The sequence below is a fragment of the Octodon degus genome, unplaced genomic scaffold (assembly GCF_000260255.1).
Source record: "Octodon degus isolate 3935 unplaced genomic scaffold, OctDeg1.0 scaffold00312, whole genome shotgun sequence".
Lineage (NCBI taxonomy): Eukaryota > Metazoa > Chordata > Mammalia > Rodentia > Octodontidae > Octodon > Octodon degus.
In genome coordinates, this window is record NW_004524888.1 from 979,517 (window position 1) to 994,755 (window position 15,239).

The window sequence follows — 15,239 nt, forward strand, 5'->3', positions numbered from 1 at the left end:
TGGGACTGGTCCCGCCGGCGCAGGGTAGCAGGAAACTCTCCGCACACTCACCGGACCTGGGCTAGGACTGGGTCTGGGGGCTCCCAGAACTCGGCCTCAGTGCCTTTTTGTGTGTGAATAATTTTCTGCTCTTATCTGGCATTTATCATGATAGCTTTATATTATAGCAGCATGGATGCAGTTCTAACTAAACCACCCTCCTGGACAGAGCTTAAGCACCTTCTGTGGGGCCTGGCACAAGTCAGCGAGAGGTGTAGCAGTTGTGTAAAATAAAATATAAATGTATGGAGGATAATTCTAAAATCTAACCCATCTGTTCTTTACAGCAAGGCATTTACCTGTTTTTTGTGGTACCAGGGATCAAACTCAGGACTCTGTGCTTGCCAGGCAGGTGCTTATGCTGTTGAGCTATATTCCCCAGCACCCACCTTATCGAAATACTTTGCTTTTCTTGAGTTATAAAGTAATAGTTGTCCTACAAAAATATATTTGGCTTCTTATAAAATGGCTGTTGTCAAGATGCTTTTTAAGAATTTTGATCTTGCAGTATGATCATTAGAGGAGCCTATGAGCATCTGGATGAAGATATTTCATTTTCAGTTGGATGGTCTGCATAGGACAAGCAGGTGGGCAAACATAGGCAGGTTCTGTGGTGTCCTGGCACCGGGCCTTGGTTCCAGAGCCAGTCAGTAGAGAGCTGTGTCTGCTCCTGGGCGGGCAATTCCCTGAAACACAGCCTTCCTTGCCCACTCTCCTGGCACTCGGGAGTGTGAAGTGTCTGCTTGTTCAGTGATCATGCCAGGTGAGTCTTACACTTGAACATAGTTTAAGGACTGTTGTTTTACATTATATAAGAGAAAAGCAAGGTTTGGACCTCTATCACCATCTTCTGGTGCTGTATGGCACAGCGAAGTGCTTTGTTATCCCCCACATTTCTCCATTGCACACATCAGAGTATCCCATCAGCACAAACTTGGCAAGCCCTTGATGAGGTACTGCTTCCTCTTTGGGTTCAGTGGGGTGCACCCCAGGCTTCAACGATGCTTGCACAGGTGTGTTGCCTCCTAGCTGTCTCTAAGGTGTCTTCTCATTTGTTAGTTTGCACCTGAGTTTCATAGTAGTGACCTCACACAGAGGAGTGGTCTCTGGCCACCCTGGAGACCTGGATGTGAAGAGCAGCCTTTCCTCTCTGATACATAGTGTTCTTCACTGGAATGGCTTTTGTGTGCTCTGGGATGTAGCACTGTGCTCTTGGATTAAGGTGGAGGGGATAGTATCCCTGTCCTTCTCTCCCCTCCCCTCCCTTCTCCTCCCCTGTTTTTCTCTCAGTAGTTTTCTTTTTCTCTTTTTTTGGGCAGCACTAAAATGAAATCAGCAAGAACAAGAAGTTAGAATTAGTCTGAAAATTTGAGCCAGGCATTGATGGTCATGACTGTAGTCCCAGCATTTGGGAGACTGAGGCAGGAGGATGACAATTTTGAGGCAGTTTGGGTGGGTACATAGCAAATTTGAGGCGGGCCTGAGCTACACAGTGAGGCCTCCAAAGCCACCTTCATCTGATGTGTGGATCACTTAGATAGTCCAGGTGATGTATTCCATGTTGGCATGCCCTGTAGCCACCACAATATTCATAGGTAGTTTGGACACAAACCTGCCACAGAGGGACAAGGCAGGGACTGGAGAAGCTTTCCTGTGCCCCATTTGGAATTGCTCTGCCTTCTGGCTCTGCCTACACTGCTCAAGGGATTCCTGCTTTTCACATTTGTCCAGGATCATGATAAATTACCACCAAAGCTTGCCCATAAGCATTTGGATTTTTGTTTGTGTGTTTTTGAGACAGGGTCTTGCTATAAAGTCCAGGCTGGTCTCCTGAGTGCTGGGATTATAAGCATGCACCAATAGGCCTGGCAGCATTTGAAATTTATGAGTTTACTCAGATTACTCATTCTGGTCTGTTCCAGTTAAGGTTTTAGCAATGCTGATTAAACCTACTAATTTGCTTCCTAGGCAAAAAGGTTTTTTTTTAAATGACTCCTTTTTTTTTTTAACAAGTCACAGTGCTGTTTCATATATGCTGATTGAAATACCTCATCTTGCCTGCCCTCTTTTTTGCTTTGATTTTTACTATTTTGCCAAATAAAGCTGCTCCCCAGATAGATTCCATATGAACTCTGTTCTCTGAGTTCTCCAGGGCCATCCAGTTTCTCCTGCCTACAGTGTACTTCCTGGCTTCCTGACAGTCTACCCCCAGCCTCACCTGCAACACTACTTTCCATAAACACACTGGACACCCTGTTCATGTGTTGTCACCTTGCACTTATTTTATGCCAAGGAAAGTTTAATCTTATTCCCCCATGATGACCAAAAGCTTCCTCAGTGCAAAGCCTGCCTGTCTTTCCTGTGCACCCTCCAGTGTGCTCAGCATGCTATAGACCATCTTTGAACTGCTCAGTTACCCAATGAAACAGGAAGAAATATTCTTATAATAGAATTATTTCTAGAGATAATTCCTTGTGTAGAATGTAGGGTTAGTAAAGCTTACAAAAGCACTGCTAATTATGAGTCTACAGGTCCTACTTAGTCTGGGTCCTACTTACCATCATGAACTTGTCTGGGATAGCGATCCACAATAATTAGTGACTGTGTTCATTTCCCATTCAGCCACATCAGTGGGAACAAAGTTGGTTGGGAGAAGACTGGAAGCCATGTGGAGCCACAGACTCGGGGAGATCCAGGAGACCAAGTAAAGGTACGACATCTGTACCTTCTGTTCTTTAAGTTCTGGCTCTAGGTATGTAGTGCTATGTCAGTTTAAAGAAAAAAAAAAACGTATTTAATTTTAACTTAATTTTATTATTTTTTAAAATCCTCTTAATAAAAAAAAAATTAAAAAAAAAAAAAAAAAGGGGCTGGAGAGATGGCTCAGTGGTCTAAAGCACCTACTTAGAACAAGCTTGGCAAAGCATTGGGGACCGCGGTTCAATCCCCCAGCACCACATGCAAGCCAGCCCGCCCCCTGGTGGGCTGAGCTGGCCACACACACCTCTCTCTCTCTCTCTCTCTCTCTCTCTCTCTCTCTCTCTCTCTCTCTCAAATAAATAAAAAAAAAATTAAAAAAAAAAAAATAAAAAAAAAAAAAATCCTCTTTTAAGCATGCCATCAGTCACATACACCTTTCCAGAGAAGAGAGAATGGGAGGAGATGTTCAGAGCCACTCAGCCTGCCTGTCTCAGGGAAGCAGGGACACCTGTACACCTCCTTCCCCTTTGGACAAGCTGTCCTGAGCTATGTTTTTTTTTTTTTTTTTTTAGCTTGTTTTTTGTTTTTAATGTATTTTAGTACATGGTCCATAGGTTCTCACTATACAGATCAGACTTACAGTGATCCTCCTGTTTTCAGCTTCCCAAGTGCTGGGATTACAAGCATTGGCCACCACGCCCGGGCTCAATTGTGCCCTGGGGGCGGGACTGGCATGGCATACTGGGGATTGAACCCCTGTTGCTGCTTAGTCTGCTGAGCTACCTGGCTGGCCTCTGAGCTACCTTTTTAAAGGAGGTTTTGTGAGGATTAACTGAGAAAGCCAGTGGGATATATACTTTATTGTTACTAGTAGTTTTTGTTTGTTTGAGATAGAGTCTCACTTTGTAGCTCAGGCTGGCCTTGAAATCTCAGCAATCCTCCTGCCTCAAGCCTCCTGAATGTTGGGATTACAGATATGTACCACCATACCTGGCTGGGATATATACTTTAAAAACTAAAATAAACTAAATTTTATTTCTCCTTTCTTACCTACCTACTGTTGTCTGTTAATAGTAATCTCTAGCCAGGAATGATAGTTTACATGTGTAAATCCAGCACTGTAGGCTGAGGCAGGAGGATTGCTGAGATTGCTATGTAGCCTGGGCTACATAGCAAGACCCTATCTGAAAACAAAACAAAACCCTTAGTAATCTCCAGTAGAATCTTTTTAGTTTGCAAAGCCACATCTTTCTCCTGTGGTCCTGAGAAGAAGCAAGACTCCTGTAGGAAAGCTGTTTTTATAGTCATCTAAATATCAGAAACTCATTTGAAACTCTTAAATAGTCCTAGTATTAAATGCTTGTCCTACAAATGAGCAACAGAAATGCATTCTGAATACCTGTTGTTTTAAACTACCTTCTAAAACAGTTTGAACTGAAAACAGTTATTTTGTATCCTATGGCAGAGGGAAAGTGTGGAAAACATTATAAATTACCCGTGAGTTTTCTTTTTAAGACTAATTTTCTCACTTGTGTGTTACAAGGTAAAATTTAGCATTTAACTGTGTGTCCTTGGAAAGATGACATTTTATTTTGTCTTCAGAAACAGAAAAATTAGGCTGGCGAGATAGCTCAGTGGTAGGCTTAGGCAGGCACAGGAACTGCAATTGGATCCCCAGCACCTCCTGCCATGCCAGCCCCGCCCTGGGGGCAGGCTGAGCCAGCCAAAAATAAAACAAAAAAAAGAAACAGAAAAATTACACTTCTTTGAATTCTACTAAAGCAAACAATAAGCAATTCTCATTTCTAGTATTCTGATCAAGAAAAAGTGTCATTATATAAATAATAATTGCTCTTGGGCAGGTCTTCAGCTGATTGAGACAGTGCTACAGTGCCTTTCTTTGTCTCTCCTCTCCTCTGCCAACGCTGCTAGCTGGCAGTGACAGCAGCCTGCCATCCTGTTCTGTATATACATCCTGTGGGTTGGTGGGTGATTGCCACAGAAAAGGTATTTTCTACCTAACGATATATAGTGCTGTTGTGCACGTCTTTCTGTGTCAGTGCTTGTAGATCTGACCCATAGTATTTAGTAAGATAAAGTCAGGGGTTGGAGCTGGGGATATAGCTTGGGCACAGTGCCTGCCTGGCAAGCATAAGGTCATGAGTATGATTCCCAGGACCAGGAAGAAAAAAGATCAAGTTATGGGGTTTTCTTTCTTTAATTTTTGTCTGCATATAAAGTCACTATAAAGGCTTTCTAGTGACTACAGCGAACACTTGAATTGGGTGCTCTTATTTTTTGAGAGATGGAGTCTTACTATGTTGGCCAGGCTGGTACCAGACTGCAGGACTCAAGTGATCTTCCTGCCTCAGCAAGGGCTATAGGCATGTGATATTGTGCCCAGCAGGGTTTTCTTTTACAAAACTAACTGTGGCAATAAAGAGCAGGAATTGGGTCAGGCCTCCAAAAAAATCCAATTCTAAGAGTTGCCACTGACATGATGGTAGTCAGTTGCATACCCTGAGTATTAGTTTACTTAGCTGTAGTGATATTAGCAAAATCTTGAGAAAGCAGAAACACAAGTGTACAGAGACACAGAGTGGGTTGGGGAGAGCACATAGGGTGCTGTATGGCAGAGGGTGTGTCAGTGGCATTTCTGTATGCAAGGGGGCCTGGTTGGGGAAGGGACAGGGCACTTCCTGGTCTCTTGTTATGAGGTTGACACTAGATCTAGTCCCTACACAGGACTCATTTTTCTCTCCATGGTTGCCAGGTTGGACGAGCACCCAGCACACTTAGCTACAGTAATGGAAAGGTGACATGAACTCAGTTTCCTGCATCCTCCCTTTGCTCTGTAGGCAGAAGGCTCATCCACTGCTTCTTCAGGAAGCCAGCTAGCTGAAGGCAAAGGGAGCCAGATGGGCACTGTCCAGCCAATCCCGTGCTTGCTGTCTATGCCCACGAGGAACCACATGGACATCACCACACCTCCCCTCCCCCCGGTTGCACCTGAGGTGTTGAGAGTGGCTGAGCACAGGCACAAGAAGGGGCTGATGTACCCCTACATCTTCCACATCCTGACAAAGGTACTAGACAGGGCCTGGAGGGGCTTTGATGGGTGTTTCCTTCTTTACCTTTTGTGAACTATTTTTTTTTTTTTTGTCTTAATAAACTATTTAAATGAAAGTATGCTTTCCCCTTCTTAAACATTGAGTAGAAGGTAAAATTTATATTTATAAATATGATTTTAAGATAATTTATAAAATCTTACTTTCTCCTTCAATGTAGTGATTTTTGAAACTTCTAATGAAAAAAATGAAATATTACATCATTTCATGATTTTTAATTTTATTTTATTTCAACCTTAGAATTTCTTATACCATGTTTGTGCTATAAATGTTAGGTTTAATTCTGATGGGAGATAGACTAACCGATTTCTTCATCATTTGTTCTTAGAAAAATCATGTTTCCCTTTTTGAGTGGCTAATAGTACTCTATGTAGTTTGACTGTATCTCACTGTGATTTAAAAAATGCTAATAAACTACACAAGATTTTGTTAACATGTATGTAGTCAGAAAATGCTATCCTTTTACTTGGTGTCATATTACATTTTATTAGTGTCTTACCAAATGTATGGTTAAATATACACATACCGTGTGGTATTGTTTTTAAACTTTGGTGTCTCAAGTACATCTATGTGTATTTAAATTCCCTCAGCGATTTCTAATTTTTGTGTTGGCACTCACTTATAATCACAGACCTGCAAGTTAACAAGTTACTTCAGTGACCAGACTTATACTGAAATGACTTATTATCATCTTGTATTATTATTAACTTTTTCTCAGGATCTATTCCACCATATATAATCAGAACCTTTTTTGTTTATTTTCTGCAATCCATCTTTGGTGTGTAAGATGGAGTCAAATAGAAATGATTATAGTACTAACAAGGTGGATTGTTGATGGACTAATCCAAATATTGCTGTTATGGGGCCGGGGAGATGGCTCAGTAGAATAAGCACTTGCCTGGCAAGCGCAAGGGCCTGAGTTCAATCCCCGGTTCCGCCAAAGGGGGAAAAATGTTGCTTTTATATATTAAAAGGACACAAAGCAAGGGCCTGAGTTCAATCCCTTTTTTCACTAAATAAATAAATAAATACATACATAAGAAAAATAAAAGGACACAAAGGATTTTTAGCCAGTACATCAACTTAGCTCCCGTAGGTTTTTTTTTTTTTTTTTTTTTTTTTTTTAAGGGGTAAATACTTTTTTTCTTTGTTCTTTTTTAGTTTTTAGTTTTTAGTTTAACGAATTATGAAAGCTAAGCACAATTTTTTATTGTGGGAAGATTTTGCTAAGTTTAAAGGACAAAAGTTGGGAAGGCATCTTGCAAAATAGCATCTATAGAGAAAGTAGCCTTTCTCTGTGGGGCTGTTTGAGGTGCCAGGTGCCTATGCTTCCGGTTTCATGCCTGAGCAATCAGTCAGTTCCACAGGAGTGATGCAAACATACCAGTCTCCTTCAACCCTCACGAACTTTGAGGGCAAATATTGACAAAATGACTGTTGTTGAGAAAAGCTATTTTTTCAGGCTTTAAAATACTAAAGCTTTTCAGTGTTTTAGGAAAAAGCTTAAATTGTAATGGATACTACCTTTTATGAGCTGAATAGCTTTGGGTTGTCCAGGCCAAAGATATCTGTAGTGACATGAAACTTCACAGTAATGCAGAGAATCATCAAAACATCATAATAGAGAAATACTCTCTAGATCAGAGTGTTGGGCTACACATAGTTACTGGAACAGTAAATATCAAAATACAGAAGATAGGGGGAATGACCATTTAGAAATTAAATTTGTACAAAAGACCAAGTGTTACAAAATTATTAGGAGAATAAATCAATACACTTTGCAAACATTTAGATCATAAATGTATAAAATGCCCTGTAAAGTATGTTGAGATGTATCTTGATGCCATAATATCTGAGGTAGGGGGCCAACCGCATTTTGGCAGCAGTTTTGGTTGCCCAAGGCCACAGTAGTCACTTGTCTTTTGGCAGCATGTTCTTGAGCCAAATAAAGTTCTTGCTTTAGTAGCCTGGAATATGAGCCCGGTAGCATGCTATTGTATTCTGACCTAGCAACTATTTGTGGCCTCACCTGAAATGAGATGTTTATCGACCTGGATGTTTATCAACCAACTGTTCAAAGTATGGCAGAAGCCTAGTTTGTGTTTAAGCTCTTACAGGTAGATGGATTTTAATATGTTGATTTGTGTGTGTGTGTGTGTGTGTGTGTGTGTGTGTGTGTGTGTGAGTGAAATCTCTTGGCAAAGAAACCATGACCATTTTATTTTCAGAATACTCAATTCCTTGGTTGCATATAAGCCTTATTACATATGACCATCTTGACTTTAAAAGTTGCAAGTTCTCCAGGTTTTCTGTTTGTTGTCTGGTGTTATCTGTCTAGATTGAAGACTTTGGATCATCTATGTGGTTTTCTTTTGTTCTTGGTTCTGGATTAAATATAAAGTAACACGGGTTATTATGAGTTTGAGCTCATGTTTGGACCATAGACTGCTGTATGAACTCTCCTAAACATCTTAGTGTTGGCTAGTTGTTAAGCCATTGTTTTGGAGTAGAATTGCAATGTCATTAATAGGAGATAATGCAGTATATTTCTGTGAGTTTATTGTAAATTCAATATGAAAAATGTGCAATATTATTCTGCTTTCTTCCATGCAAAGGGTGAAATCAAAATTGCTGTTTCTATTGAAGATGAAGCCAACAAAGACCTGCCTCCGGCCGCCCTGCTCTATAGGCCAGTTCGTCAGTATGTTTACGGAGTCCTGTTTAGTTTGGCAGAAAGCAGAAAGAAAACTGAGAGACTTGCTTTTAGAAAGAACAGACTTCCACCAGAATGTATGTACTGTAACAATCCATTGTTTGTTTTCCTCGGTACCTCGTATTCTCTTGTACATTTTTCTAAAGTCTTAGGAAGACTCCTGACTGAGCTGCCCTGAGGGCCCATGTGCAGGAGGTGGGCCATCCTTGGGCCCTAAGCCAGGGAGAACCCTCAGGGCAGAGGAAAAAGCCAGACTTCCTCACTCTCATTCCAGTAACCATGTTTATTCAGTAAAATCATAATACAGCAGGTTTACACTTCAAATTCATTGTTGATCTGAAAGCAGGCTTGAGTGATCATTGCTGTCTCTAATTACCGTTTTGGTCTTCGGGATGTGTTTGTCTGTGCCCTGGTATCTATGAGGTATGGTGCTACTCTCCCCAGTATACAGAGTTATGGAGAACAGGTCCCACAGGGCTCTTTTGCCATAGAGGAGATTGTGGAACTCAGAGTGGGTCATCTCAAGATTACCATGATTTATCCTGGAGTCCTGCACATGCAGTGTCACATCCAGCTGACTACCTTGTAGTTGGGAGGCTGGGTGGACAGGCGGATATACTGAAAAGTACTGTTTGAAATGTTGATCAGAGGTGAGGTCAAAAGCATTTTCCTTCCTTTTGTGGGCCTGTGTCATATTTTGGGAAGCAGTACTTTTTTGTTATTGGTAATTTTATCTCCTATTGCAAAGGCACGTAAAAGTACGTAAAAGTCACTGTATTTTTACTAGGAAATACAGAAGACATTGCCAAATCGTACAGAGTAAAGTAAAAATTTTATCCACTGTGGAAATTTCAAATTACTAGATTACTCTTTAAAGCAAGGATCTTTACTTAGAGATTTTTCTGCCATGTGGTGGGTACACTTAGGCCTTGTAAGGTGTAAAGCTCATATTCAGCACTGACATTCTTACATTCAGTTTGCTGTTTCTGTGCCAAAAGTGTGATCTCTAAGGCATTAAAATAAAGCCCTCTCATTGCCTTTCCCTGGAGATAGTTTTACTGAGAGTGACTGCTGAATTGCTTGTCTGAATACAATGCCAGCCTGATAGGGTCCTCACCTTGTACCCCTCTATGTCCTTGTGGAAGGGGAATACAAAGTCTTTTATTTTTTATTTTTTATTTTTTTTTCCATAATTTTATTGAGAAACAAATAGCAGTGACAAAGTCTTTTAAATGACATTGTTCTCAAAGGTCTAGGGCATTTTTACATGCATACATTCTTATTTTTTTCTCACACCATGTGTTACATTTGTTCACAAAAAGCATTGTACCTGGCCAGTCACTGTCATGCAACTTGACTGGGGCCAAGGGCTGAGAATGCCCAGGTCTCCAATCCTGGGACATTGGGCTACTTTGACCACTTTGGCCCCTTCACCCTCAACTGCAGAGTACCATGTTTGCTATGTAATGGAGTACTACGCCTGCTTTTCTTTCTTTCTTTCTTTCTTTCTTTCTTTCTTTTTTTTTTTTGGTGGAACCAGGGATTGAACTCATACCCTTGCGCTTGCTGAAGAAGCGTGCTTATCCTACTGAGCCATCTCCCCGGCCCCCTTGCTTTTCTTTATTTACTATGTGTTCTAGAAGCAGAATTACCTTTGTACAGATGTCCAGTCATCACCTGTGCCATCCCTTGGAGTCTACTGTGACTGTCCCCTTCCTTTTGGCATCAGTGTGTTCTATATCCTGATGTGCTACAGTACTGGACAAGACAAGAGTTGTCTTGCTCCCTCATGCCCTGCTAGTAGGTCTGTGGCCAGTGCACACAAAGCTGAACTGGGTCTGGCAGCGTCAGTAAGAACAAAACTTGCAGAGCTGAAGTATGCAGAGCACACAAGGAGAGAGGGTCACTAAGAGCCAGGGAGTGCCTGCTCCAGCTGTTCTGCATAAGCCAGGCTTAGCTCTCATTGAGGTCATGGGAATGAACTATCAAGGGCAGGAAAAATCAGGGTGAGGAAGTCTGAGGTGACTTATGTGGTCCAGGAGGATGCAGAAAGGTAGAAGAGAGATGCTGTCCGAGAGCCTGCGCCTTAGAGATGGTGGTGGCCAGAAGGGTTTGACTAAGGTTTCCGAGTCCATTCTTTTCAGTCTTCCCTTTACAGCTGTGGTATTCTTTGGACTAGTGGGAAGGATTTATTGGAAGAGAGAAAAGATGAATATACCAGAGAAAATGGGAAAAACTTAGAAAGTTGTACATACTGAGTTGGTGTTTATATGGTTAGGCAAAGGGAGAAGTCTATACATTGGGATAGTTCTTTCTTGGTGAAAGCAAGAGTGGATAGAGGTAAGGACATCTAGGTTTGGTTTTGCGGGGCGTGGAGGGGCAGATATCAGTGTGCAAAGAATTAAGGGCCCAGCTAGGCCAAGGCTTGGAAAGAAAAGATGTTTTTTCCATGGAGAGGAGGAGTAAGGGCTGCCACTAGCAAATGTAGCTTTGCACTTCTTAAGCAATAGGAGTTTCAAAAAATGTGTATTATTATTATGTATGTTACTATCTAAAGGGGTATCTAGCAAAAAAGAATGAAAAATTGATACAGATCTCATGATTTAATGGAGGTGAAGATGCAGAGGCTGGCATGTTAAGAAATTAAAATCACTGTGTAATTGTTGAGATGCTCTGAAAGATCATTGCTGCACAAACCCAGTCTTTTCTGCTCCAATAGTTTGTGAACTTGGCTTTGACTTTTGAGTTGGAAATGGGGAAGCCCCTGAAGGCTTGGTATGAGCAGTGTTACTATTTAGAAAGAGAAATTAGAAGGTGATGGTTAACTGAACTGAAACAGAGGTGACAGATGTACATGAGAAAGAAGGGGTATACTCTGGTGACTTGTGCCTAGGTAGAATTAGCTAAGCCCCTGAATTTAAGTGTTTAGAGAAATATTTGCAACTACAAATCAAGCTTACTTCTAAAAGATGATGATGTAGAAATGACCTGAGTTTAAATGTTGAAGTAGCTCAGTAAATGCAATGGTTGAGATTTTTATTAACAGCTTTGGAAACTTGATCTTTATGAGTGGATAAAACTGGATATGTTTCATTCATTATGGGGAAGTCAGCTTTGGATTTTATACTAGTAATTTATACCCATCAGTGATCACCTCAGTGGGCTCCCAGTTCTCTGCAAGGAGAATTCTATCCTGAAGACCTCTTGTGAGTACTGAACCTTTATGCGTTCAACTTGCTCAAAACAAATCTTGTATGAGAACATAGGCACAGTGAGTGTAATGTAATTTCATTAATAGTGTACTGAAGTGCCTCTGTGAGAACCTGCTTGTTAGATTTCAGTGGCCTGAATATTGACCCTGCTCAAGCCATTGAGTTAGTTGTCATTACTTGGAATATCTGTTCATCAGGTGCACATTTAAGTAGTGGGGAAAATGCTGCCTGCAGCCTCTTGGTGCACTAGTCTAAAATAAGCAGGTGTCTAATTGTGCTACAGTAAAGCTGGCCTCAAAAGCTTTCAAAGGAGTTCCTGGTTGACACCATAGTATGATGATTATATTTCAATCTTGTGGCCACTGCTGGACCATATGTAGGTTATATGACATCACTGGCACATGGAAAAAGATCCCTAAGCCATAGAAAGTGTCCTAGGAAGGCAGGTCCCTATGGGGATTGTTCTTTTTATCTGTGGAGTCCCCTGCAGTGGGCTCCACTGGCTGGTGTGGCTGTTTCTGAATGGGAGGTCTGTGGTCTAATAAGCTTAGCATCATAATGGGCAGGTGTGTGTTCCCATTCCTGGTCATTGTAAAGATAATACAAATATTCTTATTATTGGAGAAAACCATTCAAAGAGCCTTTAAAAATTCCTCTTTTCAAAGTCACGTTGAATGTACATGTTGGCCATTTATTTTCTAGTCCTCTCCATTCATCCATCATTAATGTTTTAAAAATTTCTCAGAGTCTTTGTTTATTGTGGCAGTGTGTCCTATGGAGTTCTGTTTCTCTTGGTGGGATAGGCTGAAAGAGAACTATTAACTCTAGGGCAGGTGGCTCCTGCAGATTGGGTGGAGGGCATTTGCCACTGGGAAGGGGAAAGGTGCTGAACAGGGAGGGGATTTGTTCTTTAGGTGCTGGAGTAAAGGCTGGGCCCTGAGACATGAGCCAGACATGACTCTGAAGTAGCATCTCCTATTCCAGGTGTCACTCTGAAAACTAGGAGGCTCCTTGAGTTTCCCAGACCCACCCAAATGTTCCAGCTCAGGACATAAAGCTCAGTGATTCACACATTTTCAGGCTAACATCATCTACACAATGAAGGAAGTCGGGCATTGTTGTTTTATATTTCATATAACACATCTTACCTAGGACCTCAAAATTTAAATTTTTAAAAAGCAGGATTTTAAAAGCTCAATGGACAACTAGGTGTGGTGGTATATTCCTATAATCCCAGCACTCAGGAGGATTGCTGCAAGTTTAAGGCCAGCCTGGGCTACATAGTTTAGGGGCAGCCTGAACTATGCAGCAAGACTCTGTCTCAAACGAACAAACAAGTCAGTGGACATAAAGTATAAACACAGGAGATAAATTTATGGAACTATTGGGCAATTTTATATACCAAGAGCACTATTTTCATGAAGGACATTCCTATACAGGTTGATTTTTCTTGGGAATGAAAGTGTTACAGCTTCTGATTTTTTTTTTTTTGAATATTTTTATAGGCTGCACTACTGGTTAGCATCCCCAATCCAAAATCCTGAAGTTTGAATCCAAAACTTTTTGAATACCATCTCGAAAATTGTGGATTTCTGAACATGTTGAATTTTAGGTTTTTGGATTAGGAATGCTGAACAGTATTTATTCTTTAACTTTTAAACTATTAAAGAAGCCAAAAGGACTGGTGATTTTTTTTCCTAGTCTAATTTGGCTTAGAAAGTTTTTATTTGTGCTATTAATTAGGACTGATACCTAAAATTCAACTAAGTAGGTTTATTGTGGATTATATTATGAAATAATAACTGATGAGTATTAGTGTATTGATTTGGTAAATGTGAAATTAGTTGTGAAACCTTATGCTGTGATTTCTGTGAAGGATCTTTATAGTAAATCAGTCTGAATTCCTTTATTGTACCAAGCTGCTAGACGAAGCATTGGCATTTTTCTCGCAGAGCTTTCAAGTTGATCTGGTATAAGGGATGCTTGCCTAGGAATATCACCACCACTAGTCTGTGACATTATTTTTTGGGATTTGTATTTGTTTCAGAAATCCTTGAACTTTTCTTTTTTGGGTGGGGGGGTACCAGGGATCAAACTGAGGACCTTGCACTTTCCAGGCAGGTGCTTATGCCGCTGAGCTAGCTTCCTGGCCTGCTTGAGTTTCTAATATATCAGGAATCATATACATGGAAAATGAACACTGAATGATGCAATGTTGCTAATCTTCATGTTTGATAGCATATCTGCCACATGTCCCATGGCCTCTTGAGCCTTGTATTTCTGTGGACGGGAGGCTTCCCAGTACCAGACATCAGTGGTTTAAGAAAAGCACTCAGCCATGCAGAGGGTCACGTGAGTACAGTGTAAATGGAGAGCCTTTGGGTCCCACTGTAGCCTATGCAATACTGCTACTTCCTGTCGGAGGAAAAGAACTGTCTTTGTGGCTTCAGTTTTGTTTCTGCCCCAAAGTGCAAGAGCTGGAGTTGTTGCTGTTTACTTATTTTTATCACTGTCCCAGGGGAGCTTGGTAGGTACTCTAGTATCTCCTGTACAAAGACATATACCCAGATCTTCCAGCTGCTTGTGTTGCATGCATGGAGTAACTCCCCCCGCCCCAAGCCTTTCACAGGTGTTGTGGATCAGTGCCAGTGCCCTTGGCTTGAGCTGAAGGACATGTGTTAAGTGTGGCCTTAGGCAACCACTGCTAGGCGGTGGAGATTGTCTTACAACACAAACCTTATTGCTTATTCCTAAACTGAAGTAGATCCCATTGTCAGCATCGTAACAGATTTCTGAGGTGTCTGGTTGTCATATTTTAAGTGTGATACTACAAGATGATCAGTGGCTGATAGAAAACATCAGCTGACAGTTTATATCTAATATGATGGTGTGTCTGACCTAAATTTGTATTTTGAAGGGGTTCTTTATGTAAAGAAAATGTCATGAATTTAAACCTGCATCGCCTAGAAAGCGGATGCTTTAAAATTGTTTTTGCTGGTATAAAAGTTGGACTTGGGGCAAGGTAAGGTGTATGATCATATACTGTTTAGAAGTGAGTTCCTTCTCCAGTAGTGAATTTTCTTGTCCATAGAAAAGATGAGTTAAATATTTGCTGTAGTGATTTACTCAAAGATCTTCAGCTAGCTGAATTGATCTCTAGGTTTCTCTTACTCTGTTTTGAATAGACAGTGGGAGCATATCTTTTCCAGTTCCCCCAGTACAGAATCCTGTGTCCTGCTGAGCTGTTCCCAGTGCCAGACAGTGTCCACTCAGGACATTCTGGTGGCCCAGAGCCATGGCACCTTTGGCAGCCAGCTCACATGCTCAGAGGCTTTTGTAAATGTTGAGACCCCAGGTTCCCCCTTCTGGGCAGCAAAGATCCTCAGAGAAGGCAGCTGTGCGCACCTCTGCTGCACCCTCAACTGTGTGGCCTGGGAACTTGCCTAG

General features: G+C 41.3%; 1 protein-coding gene across 2 annotated transcripts in view; it reads left to right on the plus strand.

Moving 5' to 3' along the window:
• The window catches only part of Fam120a (family with sequence similarity 120A), a 116,259-nt gene that overhangs the window by 75,066 nt on the left and 25,954 nt on the right, over positions 1–15,239 (plus strand). For both annotated transcript variants that reach the window (XM_004647560.2, XM_023707813.1), the window contains exons 8-10: positions 2,662–2,749; positions 5,598–5,825; positions 8,483–8,657. In XM_004647560.2, the coding sequence (XP_004647617.1) occupies positions 2,662–2,749; positions 5,598–5,825; positions 8,483–8,657 (491 nt within the window). The remainder of the gene's footprint in view (positions 1–2,661; positions 2,750–5,597; positions 5,826–8,482; positions 8,658–15,239) is intronic.